Source organism: Rhineura floridana, chromosome 3, assembly GCF_030035675.1.
Source record: "Rhineura floridana isolate rRhiFlo1 chromosome 3, rRhiFlo1.hap2, whole genome shotgun sequence".
NCBI lineage: Eukaryota > Metazoa > Chordata > Lepidosauria > Squamata > Rhineuridae > Rhineura > Rhineura floridana.
Window position 1 is genome coordinate 118120435 of NC_084482.1, and position 22171 is coordinate 118142605.

Below are 22171 nucleotides of genomic sequence, written 5' to 3' on the forward strand. Positions count from 1 at the left end.
GGTAGCATTTCAGAGAAAGCCACCTTGGAGGTCCTGGCTTTCAGCATCCTACCTAGCAACCTAAATTTTGCTTCCAGGACCTCACGGCTGCATTTCCCCATGTCGTTGGTGCCAACGTGCACCACGACCACTGACTCCTTCCCAGCACTGTCTACCAAACTATCTAAACGACGGGCGATATCCGCAACCTTCGCACCAGGCAGGCAAAACACCTTGCGGTCTACACGCCCATCACACACCCCACTGTCTATGTTCCTAATGATCGAATCACCCACTACAAGGATCCCTCCACCCCCTGGAGATATATCCTCGGGACGAGAGGATAGCTGCTCATCCCCCAAGGAATGGGTCCCTTCTAAGGGATCGTTTCCCTCTTCCTCAGCTGGATGCTCTCCTTCCCCGAGACCATCGTTGTCCATGATAGCAGGAGAGCTATCATCGTTGGAGTGGGACACAGCTATAACGTCCCTGAAGGCCTCCTCCACACACCTCTCTGCCTCTCTCAGCTTTTCCAGGTCCGCCACCTTGGCCTCAAGGAAGTGAAGTCGTTCCCGGAGAGCCAGGAGCTCATTGCACCGAGAGCACACCCACGACTTCTGTCCAACAGGCAGATAGTCGTACATGCTGCAGGCAGTGCAAAACACTGGAAAGCCCCCACACCCCTGCTGGCTTCTTACCTGCATAGTTTTGTTTAAGGTTTATTATGTCAATGGGTTGGAGACTGCGGTATAGTTGAGGTCAGGGAACAGACGGGCAGAGTAGGGGGCCCTGGCCTCCTCGCCCTGCTGCTGAACTCGCCCTGCTGCTGAACTCGCCCTGCTGCTGAACTCGCCCTGCTGCTGAACTCGCCCTGCTGCTGAACTCGCCCTGCTGCTGAACTCGCCCTGCTGCTGAACTCGCCCTGCTGCTGAACTCGCCCTGCTGCTGAACTCGCCCTGCTGCTGAACTCGCCCTGCTGCTGAACTCGCCCTGCTGCTGAACTCGCCCTGCTGCTGAACTCGCCTTGACGCTTTGTCAGCTGGGGATCCCTCTAGCTCGTGGAGCAGGCTCCCTCGCTAGGGTGCTCTGACTTTATATGTGTGGCTGGTTCCTCCCAGCTACTGCTGCCAGCCAATGATGTGTTACTTGAGGCTGATGGCTATCAGCTGGAGCTTAACTCTTTAGTATTATTCTCTCAGGCTTCCTTCCTGAGCGAGGGGCGGGGCTGTTTAAGCTTTTGGCTGCTTTTAATCTCAGCAAGGGGCTAAGCCTTCCAGGCAAGTCTTTTGTGTTTGTTATTTTCCCACCTAGAACAGCCTGACCTTTCTTTAACCTAGGGAAACAGAGCTTGTGGTTGTGTTTCAGGAAGGCTGAAGCTGCCTTTTTAGCAAGGACTCAGCTGACTCTCTCCCTGTATGTATCGGTGGAGTTTCCTTTTCCCCCTTCTCTCTGACTGGAATTTAGCCTTGTTTACAGTGTCCCCTGAAGCTTTTCTGCTAGGGTGGTGTTGAAAACTAGCTTTCTATAGGCTTCCTTCTCCTAGGATCTGTCTCCTAAGATATAGGTTCTTTCAGGATTTGGCTCCTAGCTCAGGGTGACCTTGGGCTGCCCTTATTAGTTATTGCTCTGAGCTGTTTTACTTCAATTAAATAATGGAATAAATGGGAGCTACTTACCCTCTTTTTGCTCTGCTGCTTAACTCGCCTTGACGCTTTGTCAGCTGGGGCCTTGATGCTTTGTCAGCTGGGGCTCCCTCTAGCTCGTGGAGCAGGCTTGTGGAGCCAACATGGATTTATGAAGAACAAATCCTGCCAAACTAATCTTATCTTGTGTTTTGATCGGGTAACCTCCCTTGTAGACTGTGAGAATGCTGAGGACATAATATATCTTAACTTCAGCAAAGCTTTTGACAAAGTGCCCCATGATATTCTGATTAGCAAGCTAGCTAATTGTGGGCTGGATGGAACAACTATCAGGTGGATCCACAGTTGGCTCCAGAATCTTACTCAAAGAGTGCTTATCAATGGTTCCTTCTCAAACTCGGCTGAACTAACAAGTGGGGTACCACAGGATTCGGTCCTGGGCCCAGTGCTCTTCAACATTTTTATTAATGACTTGGATGAGGAGGTACAGAGCATGCTTATCAAATTTGCAGATGATCCAAAATTGGGGGGCTTAGCTAATACCGTGGAAGACAGAAATAAAATTCAAAGGGACCTTGATAGGCTGCAGCATTGGGCTGAAAACAACAGAATGAAATTCAACGGGGATAAATGCCAAGTTCTACACTTAGGAAAAAGAAACCAAATGCACAGTTATAAGATGGGGGATACTTGGCTCAGCAGTACGACATGTGAGAAGGATCTTGGAATTGTCGTTGATCACAAGCTGAATATGAGCCAACAGTGTGATGTGGCTGCAAAAAAGGCAAATGCTGTATTAGGCTGCATTAACAGAAGTATAGTTTCCAAATCATGTGAAGTATTAGTCCCCCTCTATTCAGCACTGTTTGGCCTCATCTTGAATACTGCATCCAGTTCTGGTCTCCGCACTTCAAGAAGGATGCAGACAAACTGGAACAGGTTCAGAGGTGGGCGACAAAGATGATAAGGGAACTGGAAACAAAGCCCTATGAGGAGAGACTGAAAGAACTGGGCATGTTTAGCCTGGAGAAGAGAAGACTGAGGGGAGATATGATAGCACTCTTCAAGTACATGAAAGGTTGTCACATAGAGAAGGGCCAGGATCTCTTCTCGATCGTCCCAGAGTGCAGGACATGGAATAATGGGCTCAAGTTGCAGGAAGCCAGATTTCGACTGGACATCTGTTAGAGCCATACGACAATGGAGCCTCATCATACAGTACATAATGCATGCTAGTGACATGCAGGTGTTTGTTTTGCCTTCTATATTTCACTAAGTGATGTTTCACATAAAATGTATACCTTGTGGGTTTTCAATGCTAAAACCACTGTGTGAAGCCTTTGCTGCTCAGATCCTCTCCTGCTTTGCATTGTTTTTGAAGCACAGCAAATGGCTAGGGAAAGGAAGGGGTATGTTTTAGGTCATAGGATGCATTACAGCCTGAAACTAAGATTTTTTGCTCTGATCAGTGGGTCCTTAGGCTAGGGAGTGTAAAGCATGGGGCCAGGGCAATGTTGCAAACCATGACTAATCCAAGAAAAAAGCTCTCACAATGGAGCTTTTTTTCAGAGCTAATAGCAGCTTGAAGGAGCCAGAGAAAGTAAGAGAGAAAAGGATTAAGCTTCCCTTCTCTCCTTGAAAAATGGGTGGATGGGTTGGCTTTTCACTTTTTAAAACATACACATGTGGTTTGTAATAATGAACTTAGCAACACATCTAGCCTTCAAAGGGGGGGGGTTAAATCGCTTGTCTAGGCTTTTCTACTTCAAATTGCATGATTGAATGCATGTATATGTGTGTGTGTGTGATGTGTTTATTTTTCATCCAAACTAGCATGTCAGGGAGAAGGTTTTGTGGAGAGCATTTGGCCATATGAGTTTGCACCTATAGTCTGATGTGGTACAGCCCAGAAACACTTTTAGATCTCTATTTGCTGTTTGTGAGAACTAGGCTTGAGGCTCAGGATGTAAGATTTGTCTGGGATGCATGATGTTTCATCCCATCTGTAGATAATTCAAAAGTGGAAATTATTTTATTTCCAGAGAGTGCTGAGAATCCTTCTGATAGAAGTAACAGATAGCAGACATCCATGCAGTTCCAGGTTTTTGTATATGGCTGTTTTTCTAATAGGTTTTTCAGCTGCAAGCAAGCTAATTCATTGTTGTTTCATAGGATCTACACAGGAAAATGCAACATGAAATTATTGTATTGATAGAAAAAAGTGATTGCATGTTTAGAAGATTAATTGAACAGGATTTCTTTCTATCTCCCTATTCTCTCTCCTTTATTATTGCATACTGAAAATCATAACATTTATTTGGTTGTCAGCCTTGCCTTGCCAATGTGCTTTTCAGCCCTGAAGGCATAACCAAGACTTGGTATTCTATTGCCATCAGCAAACTGTACACTACCTACTTCGTAACATAATCCTTTAGCCACTAATTGTAAACACTAACTAAATTGTGTGTTTTTATTTCTTAGAAAAAAAGAATTCTAAAAGGCTCGATAGAACTGTCGAAGATTAAGTGTGTAGAAATTGTGAAAAGTGACATCACAATTCCATGTCACTATAAATATCCTTTCCAGGTAAGTGAATGTCATTGACCAGGGCCAGCCTAGTCATTAGGCAAAGTAAGGCGCCTGTAACAGGCATGAGATGGCAGCAAATTGTTAGATGTTTAATTCATTTTTTACTGACAGGGAGAGGAAGAGATGCTTGTGGGATTTTCTGTTTCAGATGCCGAACAACTCTGCTTGCCTTGGTTTCCCTTTCACCTTGACTTCTTGGGGGAAGGGAGAGGATTTGCTAATTGCCTGACACAACAAAGTATCTTGGTCCAGCCTTATCATAAACTAGGCTGAGCTGAGTTGATCAGTTTGATTAGTATCAGAGAAAGAAGCAGAGCCTGTTTTTGTAGCAGGCTAGCAGTATCAAGACTATGGAACTACCTTTCTTGAGAGAATCTGTCAAGCTTCTCTTTTCACCTGTACATGTGCTTTGAAATATTTTCTGTTCCAGATAGCTTTTGTGACTAATTTTGATCTAATGCTGGCTTGTCCATTTTTCTTTTACATGGTGCTGTTTTTACTATCTGGATTTATTATATTTTATTGCTGGATAATTGTTTAGCCACCTTGTGAAAATTTGAGTTTGTAAATGGTGGGTTATAAATGTATAAATAAAATAAATTAAAATAATACAAGTCACAGGTCTTATGTTAAGCATAGCCAAATATGATATATCTAGTTTTATTTTATGCACCAATATGTTAACTTTATGTGCCACTTTCACTTATTTTTCAAAAAAACTGATTGCAGATTTAGCCCTGAGAAAATATTGACTCCTTCTAGAATCATTGATTAATTTTAATTTTTTATGTGGGTAGTTTCATTGAATTGAAAGAAATCTCATCAGTTGATGATAATTCTGTCCTGTCTTATAACAGGCTACATAAAATGTCAGGCACACCTGGAGCCAATAGTTGAGCCAATAATTTTTTTTTTATTTATTTTGTTTTGTTTTGGGTACAAATTGTGTGGCTTATCAAGGTATCACTCTGATTTTTTTTCTCTGGATTTTGTGGTCAAAATTCAGAACATCTTGAGCTGTTGAGGTGAACAGTTTAATAGGATAATTTTATTATTATTTATTTATTATTTCAATTTATATACCGCCCTTAGCAGAATAGCTCTCAGGGCGGTGAACAAACAAGATAAAATACAATATATCATAGTAAAAAATCACAAAAACATGTACAAACAACAGAAAGCACAACAAAAATGAAATACAACACAAATTAAGAAGGATACATGTTAAAAGTAGAAAGATTAATTATAATAGGACAGGGAAACAAAAATAACCTCTTGATTTTCCAGATTTTTTTCTGTTTTGATGTTAAGGTTTATCCAAGGGTCAGAAATATGTTCATGCTGCTTTATAGGAGTCCTCTTCTTCTTCTTCTCCTCCTCCTTCTCCTCCCCCTTCTCCTCCTCCTCCTTCTTTCTTCTTCTTCTTCTTCCTTCTTCTTCTCCTCCTTCTCCTCCTCCTTCTCCTCCTCCTCCTTCTCCTCGTTCTCCTCCTCCTCCTCCTCCTCCTCCTCCTCCTCCTCCTCCTCCTCCTTCTTCTCCTTCTTCTCCTTCTTCTCCTTCTTCTCCTTCTCCTCCTTCTCCTCCTTCTCCTCCTTCTCCTCCTTCTTCTCCTCCTTCTTCTCCTCCTTCTTCTCCTTCTCCTTCTCCTTCTTCTCCTCCTTCTTCTCCTCCTTCTTCTCCTTCTCCTTCTCCTTCTTCCTTCTCCTTCTTCCTTCTTCTTCTCCTTCTTCCTTCTTCTTCTCCTTCTTCCTTCTTCTTCTCCTTCTTCCTTCTTCTTCTCCTTCTTCCTTCTTCTTCTTTCTTCTTCTTCTTCGTTTTGTAGCTGTGTGATGTATAATTCATAACTTCACAAATTCTTCTGGGAGCAAGGAAGGGAGATGATGAACAAGATATTCAGGCTGCAACATCAAGGATTTTCTAAGGGCCAAACTAGAAGTGACATAACAGCCATGCACATGACTGCCTCATCTTCATATAAAGTATGTCAGGGTTCTACTCTTTACACAGAAAGAAGAGCACATGCCAGAAAAGTGAAAACCCATTCACACATACCTTATCTCACTGGGCTTTTTGTATTTTAATTCTATTTTATATGTTGTATTCTTATACAGTATATTGTATTTTATTGTATTCCAATTTTAATTCCATAGTTAAAATTGTAATACAGTAAAATACAATGTGAGAAATAAATTAGAAATAAAAGAAACAAGAAAAATACAATTAAAAATCAATATGAACATTGAATGCAGTGGATGTGCCACCTCCCGTTTTCAGCCACCAATCCACAGACATGCTGCAGACTGCATGAAGTGGTCTGCAGACCACAGTTTAAGAACCCCTGCATCAGAGGATTTATGTCGTAAGTGGGTAATTCTTCTGTTTGTCCCGGAGTTTATTCTAATAACTTTTTTCATGCTATAGATTTTTCATGACAACTATCTGCTGTACGTGTTTGCTCCCAGCCAAGCGAGCTGTCAGAAATGGGTACTGGCTCTGAAAGAAGGTAACTGATCACAGCATAATTCCTCAAGTCAATACATATTCCAAGATCAGTGACAAAACAACAGCTTGTAGCATAGGTTTTTGTGAGTCGGAGCCCACTTCAACCACTTTCATATCTGCCTCCAACAGTGCATGTCTAAGTTCTGTTGTTTTCAATGGGACTTACTCCCCCAGTAAATATGCATAGGATTGCAGCTTAAATGCCTTAAAGCCTCTCTCCTCCTGTTGGTATGCAAGAATGAAATATAGAAATGCTGCCTTAAATACCTTTATATAATATATTTAAACTGATGGATTGATGGCCATGCAGAAAAGTGAAATTACATTTCAGTTTATATGCTATTGTTGAGCAGAAGTGTGAGTGGTAGAACTCTGGACTGTACCATTTCAGACTGCACATTTTTGTATGTTCCCCGGTGAGGAAAAACGGAAAACTTCCTTCACACAGTAAATGAGCACAACAGTATAGCCCTCTACCCCACATGCTGAGTCTATTATTGAAATAGTATTTTAAAAAAACCGATAGGGTAGTATTCAATGACAAAGTAGCATTAGTGCAAGGGTTAGTGCTAGCGAAATAGGATTTCTCCTCTTTCCTCCCCTGTTGTACCACCCCACAACACCCCAAGTTTGCTCTGGAAGGTTCGGGGAAACCCCAGAACAGATGTAGGGAGTGTGCAGGAAGAGGAGAGATTGTTCCATTGTGAAACACTGAACGCAACCCAATATAAATAACTCTTTGTTCATGCAGAGGGCTTTTGATATGGGGAACAAATGCAAACTGTGACCCCTGCACCTGCAGTTTAAAATAGTGCAGTTTGGAATTTTACCACCTCAGTTTATCACTTCATTTCAGGTAACATAGTTATTACATATTCTGAAATTCACTAATGTTTCTCTTGGAAATTTCCTTTGGCCAAAGTAGAAAAACTATTGTACCTCTTTCAACTGGTCGCTTCCAATTATAGCTCAAAGAAATGCCCACAATTATGGGATTGACCGGATGTACACCTCTGCATGGGGAAAATAAATTTAAGTTATCTTTCTTTTATACCTTTTCCTTCCCAACCATTATTAGTTTATATTGAGAGGAACTGCAGTCACATTCTTCATCATAACTTTATGTAACTCTAAAGATTTTTGGCCATAGGCTGAGGGTATTTGACATAATCTTAATTTTTCTATCTAACTGTTTCAGAAACTAGGAGCAACAACAATTTGGTGGCAACATTTCACCCAAATTTCTGGATAGATGGGAGATGGAGATGCTGCGCTCAGGCAGAAAAGCTGTCAACAGGCTGTGTGGAGTATGTTCCAGCCAAGGCTGGTATGAAACTCTTTCCGGATATCCTTATTCCTCTTGAATCAGTACTGAGTTGGTGATTTACCCTAGTGTAAGATGCTGTCATTTAGAAGAGCAAGGACCTGGTCATCTCTTGCAGTAGATATTCCATGACATCTTGGGGGCAGGGAGGGGGAAGAGAAAAAGTATTGTGCACCATTATGTTTAATTCCTTGATCACAGACAAAACATATTGTGAGTTGACCATGTTCTGTAGCTTGGCTCAGCATATGGTTTAAACCTCGGGCATAGTTTCATTGATTTTCATTGGAGCTAGAGGTTCTCAGCCTCTGTGTTGCCCACCTATAAAATGGCCAGATGTTATCTAGAATGTCTTCATTCCTTAATAATTTGCTGCATGGCTGTATGTTACCTACAGTATGCAGATAGGGTCACTTGCTCAAGCTGCCTGCTCTGCTTGCACTTTTATTTCTTGCTTTGTGCTTGTGACATAGTTTTATTTCATCTTGTTTTTTGTTAGATTAAGGTTTGGAACCTCAGGCATGGGAGCTGAATGCAGCCCTTCAAGCCTCTGGTTTTCAGGACCCTCCCCAGGCCACACCCCTCACTGCTCTTGCTCTATTTTGTCTTTCAGGAGCAGGCAACTAAGAGTGTGGGCAACATGCCTCACACAGAGAAGCATCATGCATTATATAAGGTTAGGGGATTTGGACCTGGTGCTCAATGGGGTACAACTGCCCCTGAAAGACCAGGTCCGCAGCCTCGGGATCATTCTTGACTCCCAGCTGTCCATGGAAGCTCAGGTCTCAGTTATGAGCTGGGCAGCACTGTATCAACTCCATCTGATACGGAGGCTGTGCCCCTACCTTCCCAATCACTTGCTCCCATCGGTGGTACATGCCCGGGCCTCCTCTCGCCTAGACTACTGTAATGCGCTCTACGTGGGGCTACCCTTGAAAACGGTCCGGAAGTTGCAACTGGTACAGAACTTGGCGGCGTGCCTGATTAAAGGCAGCCGCCAGTGAGATCACATAACTCCAGTGCTAAAAGAGTTGCACTGGTTACCAGTTGCTTGCCGGGCTCAATTCAAGGTGTTGGTTTTGACCTTTAAATCCCTATACGGTTTTGGCCCAGTCTATCTGAAGGAGCGGCTCCAGCATCATCAGCTATGCTTTCCAACAAAATCAGCCTCAAAAGACCTTCTCTCTATCCCTTCAGTCAAAACAGCCAGACTGGTGAAGACTAGAGAGAGGGCTTTTTCAATTGTTGGCCCCCACCCTGTGGAACTCCCTCCCAAATGATCTCTGCCATGCCCCCTGTATAATGAGTTTCCTCCGGGCCGTGAAGACAAGACCTGGCTCTTCAGGCAGGCTTTTGGGATGGGTTAGATTTTATTATCTTGTGTCCAGATTTTTAATGTTTATTGTATCTGTATGCTCATTTTGTACATCACCCAGAGTGGCTGGATAGCCAGCCAGATGGGTGACTAAGAAATTCAATAAATAAGTAAATAAATAAATAACTTTACAACAACACTGTATAAATGCGTAACGCCTATTGTTGAAAAAAGGAACTAGGTCCAAGAATTGACAGCTCTGATAAAAGTAGGGGGGAAATGGTCAATACCATAACAATTTATAATTTTTGAATTAATATGAATCTCACAAACAAAACTAATAGGTCAACTTTGAAGATTTACTACATGGTGACTACAAAAAAAAAGTGGTTGGAATCATGTTCAGGTCTGGCTGCCTGTAGGCTCTGGTTGTGTGGTAAAGTAACCGTTATAATCTGTCACCAATCTCTGGACCACTGCAGGTGTGAAAAGCTGCTTCACTGCATGAACAGAAGCTACACATCAGCCAATGCTCCATGTGAAAACAGAGCCACCCTGTGGTTCTTTGAATCCACCCAGATTTGTAGAAGTGCAATATTTCTGTCTGCTTTGGTCTAAAATTGCACTATATTTTTGGTATGTTTTTCTTTTTTTTCTTTTTTTTCCAGTCTCCAAGAAACCTCTTCCTCCAACTCCAGAGGATGACTTGGTAGGTTTTTATTGTAATACCAAAACGTTTCAGCTTCTGCCTTCATCAGCTGCTAACATACATATGCTGTTACCAAAGTGGCAGTTATAGAGCTCTGAGGATGGAATGCTCAGAGGGGCTTCATTTGCAGAAGCTAAGTAGTGGTGGTACTGTCCTCCAGGTTCAGGCCATGTGGTGCCAATGTGTCCAGAGAGTATATCCAAAAGTTCTCCATTTTAGTCAGTGCTGCTGGATCTGTTGGCATCTCTATCGCTGTAATGGAAAAGTCCAACAGGCTGTGACCCTCGATGTTAAAATGCTTTGCAACTGGTTGCTCCACTTTTTTTGTCAAAATTGCTGACTTGTGGTTCCTGAAGCGCGTGTGTAGGTCAGTTGTGGTCTTTCCTACGTATTGGATATGACATCCTAGTCTTTTGCATTCGATGACATAAATTATATTGCAGGACCTGCAGGTGATGTTCTGTTTGATGTAATATGTCCTGCCTGTCCTAGTGCTTGTAAAAGTGGCTGTCTCCCTGAGGTACACACAGGTGATATAGCATTTGGAGTGACAAGGATGAGACCCTGGATTGGTGATAGGTGGCTTAAGCACAGCTCTCACCAAACAGTCTGCGCAAATTAGGAGGTTGGTGAAATGCTATAACAGGAGGCCTGCTGATGGCTCTGGTAAGATGTTCAGAGTTTGCCAGCGATGGGTAGCTCTCCCTGATTGCTCGGTGATAGTTAGGAGATGCTGGATGGAAATCTACCACAAATTTATTTATTTTATTTATTTATTTTATTACATTTTTAGACCGCCCTATAGCAATAAGCTCCCAGGGCGGTGTACAGCAAATGGAATCCGTTGCTCTCTGCTCTTTGACACTTGAGTGAAGTTCTGTTTGTTGCTTTCAAAACTGTGTGTGTGTGTGTGTGTGTGTGTGTGTGTGTATATATATCTATATATCTATATATATATCTATATATATATGTATGTATGTATGTACAGTGCCTTGCAAAAGTACTCAGACTTCCTGACCAATGCTCTCATATTACTGAATTACAAATGGTACATTGTAATTTCGTTCTGTATGATATTTTATTCTGAAACACTGAAACTCAAAATCAATTATTGACGGACTTCCCAGGAGGATCCCTCCGCCTGTGCAGCTCTGAGACGGGCTCCCGTCTTGGATGAAACTTTTTCAGCCTTAAATCCAGTCAGAAGGGTCTTTTTGACTGGGGATAATTTCTTCCGGATAAGGAAGAAACGTGAGATTTCCCACACAGCTTTGTTGTGGTTGTGGGAGACTGGAATTCGTCAGAATCGTCTGTGAAAGAAGGTCTTCCAGCAGCTCGGACAGAGCGAGGATTTTTAGCTAGCTCAGCTGAACAAGTGACTCGTTTTTTTTTTTTTAAGAAAACGGACTAACAGGCAAGCATTCTCCTGTCTATACTTATCACTTTCTTATCTATACAGCTAAAGAGATTTGTCAAAGAACAGCAATTAAGAAAACCTGGGTGAGCCAAAACTTTCCTTCTTTTTTGCTCACGGAACTAAGGGGGAGGAAAATAAAAATAGCCTATCTTTTTCCTATTGCAAAAAGCTGACATGGAAAATGGCATTGTAAAGATTACAACGGATGAGGGGTTTCTGATTGGAAGAGAAAAGAAAAATCTTTTTGATTTATAAGACTTATGTGTAATATTTGTCTGGGACTATTTTTTCTGATCTTTTCTTTTTTTTTTGGTGAATCTGCTTATTCTCTTTGCTACTAGTCATTAGGACGCTGTGAACTAAAGCTGTTTTTGCACTTCTGGGCATATAAGAGATAAGGGCTGTCTAGAGTGTGACATCAGTTGGTTTGAAAGATTAACTCCTTTATAACTGAATAAAGAAATAAACTGCTCTTTGCTTGGGACATTGAAAATTGAAGGAGTTTAGTTCCTTTGGCTTTAAGAATGACAATTAAGAAGATCATGGATGTACAAGAAGGGACTTTATCTTTAGACATGTTTCAGAAAATAATGAATGGGATTAAGTCAATAAAACAAGAATTGAGAAATAATAGACAAGCGTGGAGAATTGAATTTGATGAAATGAGACAGGAGCTGAAAGAAATTCAGGATTCTATGAGAAAGGAGAATAAAGATAGATCTGGAAAACCAAAAAAAGATGAAAGAAAAATTAAAGGCAAGGTTCAAACTATAGAGATTGGATTAAATATGGACATGGAAAAAGATTTGGATTTCCTGGCTGTGATGGATCCTGGAGACAAATATTATGGTTTGGAAATCAACACTGTCCCTGAAGGAATTGAAGAGATTGGAGATAAAGATATTATCGGTTCAAAAAAATTCCTGGACTGGAAGGATTTGATGGAACTTGAAATGGAGAAAGTTAACAGAATTAATCCCTGTTTTGTGTTAATGGAAAAATCTTCAAGAGATGTGCTAGTGTATAATGTAAAAAAGAGGAACAGAGATGCGGCTTTGCAACAATACTTCAGTGATACGTTCGGAATTGATGGCAAGAAAATATCTGTGATAAAGGAAATTCCTATCAGACTCTTATTATATGACTATGACAGCAAGATTATTGGGTGTATAAAGATGGAAGATGGAACCAATATGGATAATGGAAGAAGAGCGATTTGAAATTACTGGACTTAGTAGACTTGATGAGTTGGATTAATTGACATGTTTGTTTAGAAAAAAAATTTGATGGACATATATCTCAAAGATTGGAAACTTCTCTTTGACTTTTTGTGGAAGAATGAAATGATATGATGTTAATGAGATTTGAAACCTATTAAGATAACCGCTGGAGGAAGGTGATTTTATAATCTATTAAGGCTTGTTATATATTATAGATTTATAGATTTATAGCTGAACTACGACAAATCAGAAGTCAATATTTTTATTTTTATTTTTATTTTTTTATTGTATTAGTTATTGATTTGTGTTTTTTTTCTTTTTGTATTGTTTTGGTTTTGAAAATCTGAATAAAAATTAATTGAAGAAAAAAAAGAAACTCAAAATCAATTTTTGTAAGGTGACATTGGTTTTATGTTGGGAAATGTTTGTAAGAAACATAAAAAACTGAATCATGTTGCTTGCATAAGTATTCAACCCCTGCGCCGTGGAAGCTCTCAGTTTACTCAGTTGAAAGAAATTGCCCTATTGAGGACACAATTACCTTACCATTGGCCTCCACCTGTGAACCATTAAAGTTGCTGTCACAATGTCAGGATATAAACCCCACTCATTGGTCAGGCTGTGGATCTGAAGGAAAATGAAGACCTAAGAGCATTCTACAGAAGTGAGAGATAATGTAATACAAATGCATAATTAGGAAAAGGGTACAAAATAATATCCAAGTGTTTGGATATCCCAGTGAGCACAGTCGGATCAATAATCAGGAAGTGGAAGCTGCATCACACCACCCAGGGATGGCCAAGAAAAGGCCGTCCCTCAAAACTCAGTGCTCGAACAAGAAGGAGACTTATAAGAGAAGCCACAGAGAGGCCAACAATCACTTTGAAGCAGCTACAAAGTTCAGTGCCTGGGAGTAGAATAATGATGCACCAGTCAACCATATCAAGAGCTCTGCATAACACTGGCCTGTATGGGAGAATGGCAAGAAAAAAGCCATTACTCAAAAAGTACCATCTGAAAGCACGTCTGGAGTTTGCCAGAAAGCGCAAGAGTGCCCCAGCTGCGATGTGGGAAACGGTTTTGTGGTCAGATGAGACCAAGATAGAGCTTTTGGGCCAAAACTCCAAGCACTATGTGTGGCACACACCTAGCACTGCCCATGCCTCAAAACACACCATCCCTACAGTGAAGCATGGTGGTGGCAGTATCACGCTGTGGGGATGCTTCTCATCAGCAGAGACTGGGCATCTTATTAAAATCTAAGGAAGAATGGATGGGAAATCCTGCAAGAAAACAGGGAAATACTGTAAGAGGAACCTGCTTCAGTCCACTAAAAAACTGAAGCTTGGGAGGAAATTCACTTTTCAGCAGGACAATGGTCCCAAGCACAAAGTTAAAGCAACACTGTGGTGGCTCAAGAACAAAAAGGTGAATGTCCAGCAGTGGCCCAGTCAAAGACCTGATCTCAATCTCATTGAGAATCTGTGGCACTCTTTGAAAATTGTGGTCCACAAGCAATGTCCAACCAACCTGAACAACCTGGAGCGAATCTGCCAAGAAGAATGGGCCAAAATCCGTCTGACGCTGTGTGCAATGCTGGTCCATACCTACCCCAAAAGACTTAAAGCTATTATTGCAGCGAAAGGTGGCCCTACCAAATATTAATGTGTGGGGGTTGAATACTTATGCAATGATCCTTCAACAGTGAGGTTTTTATCCTGACAGTGTGACAGCATGGAAGCCAATGGTAAGGTAATTGTGTCCTCAACAGGGCAATTTCTTTCATCTGTGTAAACTGGGAACTTCCACAGCACAGGGGCTGAATACTTATGCAAGCAACATGTTTCCGTTTTTTATGTTTCTTGCAAACATTTCCCAACATAAAATCAATGTCACCTTACAATAATTGATTTTGAGTTTCAGTGTTTCAAAATAAAGTATCATACAGAATGAAATTACAATATACCATCTGTAATTCAGTAATATGAGAGCATTGGTCAGGAGTCTGAGTACTTTATATATATATATATATATATATATATATATATATATATATATATATATATATTGCTGATTGCCTTGGTGAACTACTTAATGATGGGCTTATCCACATGGGAGCATTATTTCATATTAAAGACGCTGTTTTTACCTCCATTTTCTAGTTGTACTGTCTACAGTAAGGGCTCAATGCCAGCTGTAAACACAGTGTTTTCTATTCACACTGAGGGGAAGGATCAATCACACAGTTTCCTAATGACCACGCTGTCTAATTTAACATTTCCACTCCCTCTGGTTACCTGGCAACCGAGCATGCTCAGTTTGTTCTACCAGTTAGTTGCATTTAAAAGAACAACAACCTGGAAGTGCGATTATTTGTATTTTCGCTAGTATGATACAGTTGAAATGCAAATCTTTTTGAGCAATGTTATGCACAAGTTAGGGGGAAAAGAAAAATAAGGCACCATTTGCAGCAACATAAAAAAGGCTTGCAGAATGGGAGAGAGCAGCTGAAAGTTGCTCTTTAGCCCACAGGAAATGAAATGAAAGGAGGAGGAGGAGGGAGTGGGTGTGGAGAGGGGAACAATTGACACACCCACCTAAAAGCATTGGAGCAAAGTGTCTGCAGGCACTAGAGATACAGAGTGAAGACATTTTTTCCTTCCCTTTTCATATGATCAGAGGATTGGGTTAGTATGGATTTACAGGGGGAAAACTGTGTGATAGCTTGTTTGCCAGTAACATCATATGAACCATGAGAATTAAAAGGGGATGTGATTTGCACCAGACACACAGTAAACCCCAGTGTAGATGAGCCCAATGTTTCTACTTGTTGTAGAAATTGTAATGCGCTATGCTAGCGCTGTATGATTTTTAATTGTATTTTTATTGCTGCTTTAATCCCTTATATTTTTATTGTATTACAATTTGCATTCCATAGAATTCAATACAACATAATACAACACAGGTATAAGAAATATACGGTTAGAATAAGCAATAAAATACAATAAAAATCAATAAAATATTTAACATGGCAAATGCTGTGAACCACCTGAATGAAGTTAATGGATCACTGGCAGTTGACAGACCACAGTTTGTGAACCCCTGCATTAAGCCAAATGATGACTTAACGCAGTGCAAGAAAACAACCAACAATTTGCATGGTTTGGCTTAGTGTGATGTGCAAACTAGGCCATTATGTAAATATGTAGATGTTTTGTTGTCACTCATTTTTCAGATTTAATGTGTGTCGTTCAATTTTTGCTATTTTTATATAGAGATTTCAAGACCCCAAGGAATCTCCAGTAATAGCCATTTATGACTACACTGCCCAGGATCCTCAGGAGCTGGCATTACGGTGCAATGAAGAATACCATGTAATTGATAACTCTGAGGTCCACTGGTGGTTGGTTCAGGATAAGAATGGGTAGGTGGGCCATTTTCTTTGTGTGTCTGTTCTATTTTTAATTGCAGGCATTAAATTAATAGCAACACAGTTTTCTCAAACTGTATAACTCCTTACTAACATAGCTTCTTACTAAATTTGCTTGTCATTGGGGTCCGCTTATAAATATAGTTTGGAAGCTTATCTTCTGTATCCTGTAATCGCTCTTTCTAATTAGGATTTTTTTGAAAGACATCCTGCTAATGTAAACAATTTTTAATCAAGTACACTTTTGCTGGAAACGCCTAAGTCTCTAATCTCATTTTTAACAGGCATGAAGGATATGTACCAAGCAGTTATGTGGTAGAAAAATCACCAGAAAATCTGCAAATATATGAGTAAGATTTTGTTTTTTTCGATGCAACTTTGGTTTGGATCCTAACTAGCCCTCTCCAAATGGAAGGGCTCACTCCATATGCAGAGAGAACTATGATCCTGCTGGAGTATGGAGATTGGGCTGAATTTTTCAAGTATCTCTTCTTCCCCTGCTCCAGACTCCAGAGGTTCCCCAAACTCTCTGGAACAGATTTTCAAGGGGCAAAGGAGCTGCAGGGGCAAGGTGAAATCACTGAAAGTCACACCTCCCCACCACTTCTGCTGGCAGGAGCATTCCGTAAATGGGTCCGCTGATGGGACACTTCTGCTGGTAGAAGCTTAGTTAGGATCTAAGCCATTATCACTAAAATGCCTTATCAGGGTGAGATAATTCAAATAAGTTGTTGTTTTTAAACTACCAAATGTTTAAGTTCTGACTGAGAAGAGTAAATTGATAATCAGTGATATGAAGTCAATGGAAAAATGTTAACTGCTCAAGGACAGAATATTTAATCTAATGAATGTCCTTCATCGTGGAAAGCAAGCCTCCTTTTCCTTTGCCAGAGGTGGTCACAGCCATGCAGTTTCTGTATGCACTGAACATTCAGATCCCAATTTATTTGTAATGATAAATTAATTCTGAGTTCCTTAGTATGCTCTTACCAAATATACATTCATCACCATTCATGTGGCCATTTTAAGTGCAGCATCTTTTACTTTAAAATTCAGAATAAGAAAACGTGATATCTCTAATAACTCTAAAGCTAAGGTTTAGAGCTAAAGCTGGATAACCTAACGTTAAATGCTAAGACTCTTTATCATTGCAGGTGGTACAATAAGAGTATCAGCAGAAGCAAGGCAGAAACGCTGCTCAAGGAAGAGGTAAGGTGAACCCCCTACCTTGATGATCATCTTCTATTTTACTTGGACATATTTTTTTCTGCTTCATTTACTTTGAACATGTCGGGAAAGTGACATAGTGGGGAAATGGAATTACACTCTTAAGTAGTGTTGTACATTCCCAGGTTCATCTTATGTCCACTAAGCCCAGGGCTCTTAGTGTGGCGGCACATACCCTTGGAATGTGCTTCCACTGAACATTAGACAGGCACCTAGAGTACTGGCATTTAGGTGCCTGCTTAAAATTTGTCTGTTTACTCAGGCTTTCCTGGAGAGGATAAAATCTGGCCACAAAAGCCACCTGTTGATGTCCTGAGTTCCTTGAGGGAGATTGGCATCGAAAAGGGAGGCCCCGATCTAGGAAAAGCAGAGAAACAGAAGAAGCTGCCTTATAGTGAGTCAGAGCATTGTTCCATCAAGCTCAGAATTGTCTATGCTGACTGGAAGTATCTCTCCAGGGTTTCAGCAGGTGTCTCTCCCGCCCCTACCCGGAGGTGCCAGGGACTGAACCTGGGACTTCCTGGTCAAATATGAATCAGCAAAGTACTTTGAGGAATAGCTGTTTCCCTTCTTTCTGAGCTTTTTAAGGTGAAGATGTGAAGTGGGGAAGTGGTGGCATGGCCACTTGGCTTTTAGATTCTGAAACCTTTGTTGCATCATGCTTATTGGCCTTGACTTTCTCTTCCTTCTGTAGGGTAAGGAAGGAGCCTTCATGGTGAGAGATTCAAGGCTCCCTGGCACATATACAGTCTCTGTCTTCACAAAATCTTTGAGGCAAGTCTAAATCCCAGTGGACTTTTGCTTTGATTCAGTTAACTGAGATGACATTTTGACAAACATGACAGGATTCTGTATTACCCTCCCTTCCCAAACATGCAGATGCTTCACTCACTTTTTATTTTTACATGTTTATTTCCAGCCTGCATACAATAGAAATCTTCATGCACAATGTTGTTTCAGTTGCGAATTCCTAAATTTATTTTACAGGGCACATTAGGTAAATTTATATTTACAAATACGTAATTGTAAATGTGACCAAACTAAATTAAGAACATTTTAATTGGGAAGCAGTGCTAAGCAAATTAACTCAGTGGTATTTATATCGAAGTAAATATGCTTAAAATTAGGTGGCAAGCCTGAAGACCAAGATGAAGACAAGTGTATAGAAATGCATTGCCAGTTCTCTTTGGTACCTTATATAGACCATACTTTTTCCATATAGATTTTCTAAGCTGTCCTCTGTCCTGCCAAAACTATTAACTTCCATAGGCTTGTACATTTGTTTTACCCTATTAGTAACATCTTCATTTCTCCTCGTGGCTGCTTGATGCTTAGCATGAAAATAAGCCTATTTTATAAATCCTTTTTATTGACTGGCCTAATGTAGCAATAAAATATTTCATCATTTGAGTAAAATATGAATGAATGAAGGCTGGTATTTATTTATTTATTTATTTATTGCATTTGTATACTGTCCCATAACCGAAGCTCTCTGGACAGTTTACAACAATTAAAAACATTAAAAACAAATATACAAATTTAAAAACACATTTTTTAAAAAGCAATTTAAAAACACATGCTAAAATACCTGGGAGAAGAGGAAAGTCTTGACCTGGCACCAAAAAGATAACAATGTTGGCGCCAGGCGCACCTCGTCAACTAAATCATTCCATAATTTGGGGGCCACCACTGAGAAGGCCCTCTCCCTTGTTGCCAGACTCCCAGCTTCCCTCTGAGTACGCACCCGCAGGAGGGCCTTGGATGTTGAGCGTAGTGTACAGGTGGGTTCATGCCGGGAGAGGCATTCCATCAGGTATTGTGGTCCTAAGCCGTGTAAGGCTTTATAGGTTAAAACCAGCACCTTGAATCGAGCTCGGAAACATACAGGCAGCCAATGCAAGCGGGCCAGAATCGGTTTTATATGTTTGAACCGTTTGGTCCCTGTTACCAATCTGGCTGCTGCATTCTGCACGAGCTGCAGCTTCCAAACCCTCTTCAATGGCAACCCCACGTAGAGCGCATTGCAGTAATCTAACTTGGAAGTTACCAGAGCATGGACAACTGAAGCCAGGTTATCCCTGTCCAGATAGGGGCATAGCTGAGCCACCAACTGAAGTTGGTAGAAGGCACTCCGTGCCAGCGAGGCTACCTGAACTTCAAGTGACAGAAATGGTTCTAGGAGAACCCCCAAGCTACGAACCTGCTCCTTCAGGGGGAGTGCAACCCCATCCAGGACAGGTTGGACATCCACCATCCGGTCAGAAGAACCACCCACTAGCAGCATCTCAGTCTTGTCTGGATTGAGCCTCAGTTTGTTAGCCCTCATCCAGTCCATTTTCGCAGCCAGGCACTGGTTCAGCACATTGACAGCCTCACCTGGTAGTTGACAGGAGAGTCTGTTTTATTAATCAAATATACTTTTCTGACAATGTGTTCTCACTGGAGCTCTTTCCTTTGTTACCTAGTGTTGTGGGAACCACTACATCATGACTCCAATAATATAAGAACTGCAACCATGAGGTTAGGGCCCCAGCAAGGTTATTTCATGGCATTGCCCCTCCCAGGAGCTGGGGAAACATTGATCCCTTTAAAGTGAGTGGCAGAGGGTTGAAGAGAAGTAAAGGGACTACAAAGGAGCTTGGGTGGGCATCTATCAAACTTTAGAATCATTTAAAAAGGTATCTGTTCCCAAAATGTGACATTCTATGGTGCTGTTTCTAATTACTATTTAAAGGGAAACATTAGAATTATTGCCCTTTAGAAAAGTAGAGCCTCCAAGGTCAAATGTTTTGTGGGTTTTTTTCTTTTTCATATTTACACTATGTGTCCAAATATTTATTGATGCTGCATAGTTCTGTACTTGGATGTTTAGCTGCCTCTATATTGTTTTGAAAGGAACTGTTTTATTTTCTAGCAATGAGAACAACCCAGTTATAAAACATTATCACATCAAGGAGACAAGCGACAGCCCCAAGAGATACTACCTGGCAGAGAAGCATGTTTTTGATTGTATCCCAGCACTGATCAACTATCACCAACACAATGCAGGAGGTATGTCCAGGCAAGAATGTGGGAAACAGTTCTGAAATAATCTAAAAATATTAGGAAAAAATTGTAAAAGTTGCTGTTGAAATCCAAGAGCAACTCAGATGTTGTAGAAATGGATAGCAGTTTGGGTTAGCATCGTGGAATATAATGATTTCTAGAAGCCTGGCTAGATTTCTGTCTCTGAAAACAGGTGCTGTATGTGAACAACTGAATGGGGTTTCCATTGGCCTCCTTTACATGTCCATTATTATATATAATTTTGGGTTACACAGAATAGAAAGGCTCCACATAAGTGCTGCACAAACTCGCGCCTCCTTGAATATTCTGGAGGAGATTTTAAAACAATCCAATAATTTTGTACATTGCCTTGTGATATATATATATAAGAGAGAGAGAGGTAATAAGAAGAAGATGAAAAAGATGATGATGATGAGAAATTCAGGTAATTTACATAGGGTTGGATCTAGACTAAAGCTTTTTGGAATGAGTGGAGGTGTCCCTTTCACTTGCTTTTGCTGGTTCAGCCAGCTGATTGGCTGCCATACATGCAGGTGGGTGGAAGCAGAGACTGGAGGTAAAACCTAAATCAGGGCATTCTGGGGGGTGGGGTGGGGTAGGATGGAGCTGAGCTGAGCTGCTCTCACAAGTGGCACTGACTGGCATCAGGCCCATTCTGGAGCTGGCATAAGGACTAGGCCAAACTCCCTGCTCCCACCTTCATATACTACTGTTATGAGTGGTTCGGCTGTTGATGTGGTGGTGGCTCCATAAAGCCTTGTCGGTGGCAGTGTGGAATTTGGATTGCTCTGTAAGTTAATTAAACTTATTTCCCATAACTTAAGCCTCATTAATTTCAATAGGAACTAAGTTAGTCTGGGTCCAACCCTATGTAAATTTCCTGAATTTCTGTTTATTTGAATTATTATAAGTCATAACATGTCCATATATTCATCGCATGTATTTTGTTGGGTCCAAATTTTAACTAACTTAGTCTGGGTCCAGTTCATAGGTTTATATTAACAGAGCTTCATAGACCTTTCTCAGGAAATAAATTCTGCTATCCTGCTGTGTTAAATAAGGTCATAGACATAGTAAAAAATGGCTTGTTATTTCAAAAAAGGAAGTGAAATGTGCCCCTAATCTACCTCCTTATTTTTCATTAACTCTTGGCTGCCTGGCTCGCCTCTCTTTTTTTCCTCTCCCTACAATAAGCTGTCCGTTATGCCTTTTCACCAAAGATATATATTTTTTTCTCCATAATGCAGGTCTCGTTACTCGTTTGAGGTATGCTGTTTGCTCCTGGAGAGAAAAGGCTCCTGTTACTGCTGGGCTAAGCTATGGTAAGCAGACTAATATTGACTTGATTGTATTTATTTATATTCACTAATAGGCAAAAAACCTTGCAGTTTAAGAACATACCTATAGACCACAGCTATTTCTATCCAACTTTAAAAAGCATATGCTCAGAGGCACATGTTACCAAATTCTTCCAAGCTACACAGGAAGTGGATTGGACTGTGAAAGACCAACCCAAATTGTCTTTGCATTTTGACAAATTTGTAGGGCAGTACAATATCTCAGAGAGGAGGTTAGGTCTCCTGCTCCCCTGGTGCATTCACTATAGCTGCCCAATTTCCCTGCTTTGTAAAGTTTGATAGAAATATCTGTGGACTATAAGTATGTTCTTAAACTGCAAGGTTTTTTGCCTATTAGTGAATTTCTCTGGTTTTTAATCCGGGAGGTAAGAAATGGGGTCCTGTGCAAGTTT

At 40.9% G+C, this 22171-nt stretch overlaps 1 protein-coding gene across 1 annotated transcript in view; it reads left to right on the forward strand.

The window, feature by feature from the left end:
• Nucleotides 1-22171, forward strand: part of ITK (IL2 inducible T cell kinase) — a 57228-nt gene that overhangs the window by 18776 nt on the left and 16281 nt on the right. The window contains exons 2-11 of the mRNA XM_061621956.1: nt 4104-4208; nt 6633-6714; nt 7912-8040; nt 10021-10061; nt 15974-16122; nt 16413-16478; nt 17283-17337; nt 18050-18129; nt 20270-20406; nt 21669-21743. Of these exons, the coding sequence (XP_061477940.1) occupies nt 4104-4208; nt 6633-6714; nt 7912-8040; nt 10021-10061; nt 15974-16122; nt 16413-16478; nt 17283-17337; nt 18050-18129; nt 20270-20406; nt 21669-21743 (919 nt within the window). The remainder of the gene's footprint in view (nt 1-4103; nt 4209-6632; nt 6715-7911; nt 8041-10020; nt 10062-15973; nt 16123-16412; nt 16479-17282; nt 17338-18049; nt 18130-20269; nt 20407-21668; nt 21744-22171) is intronic.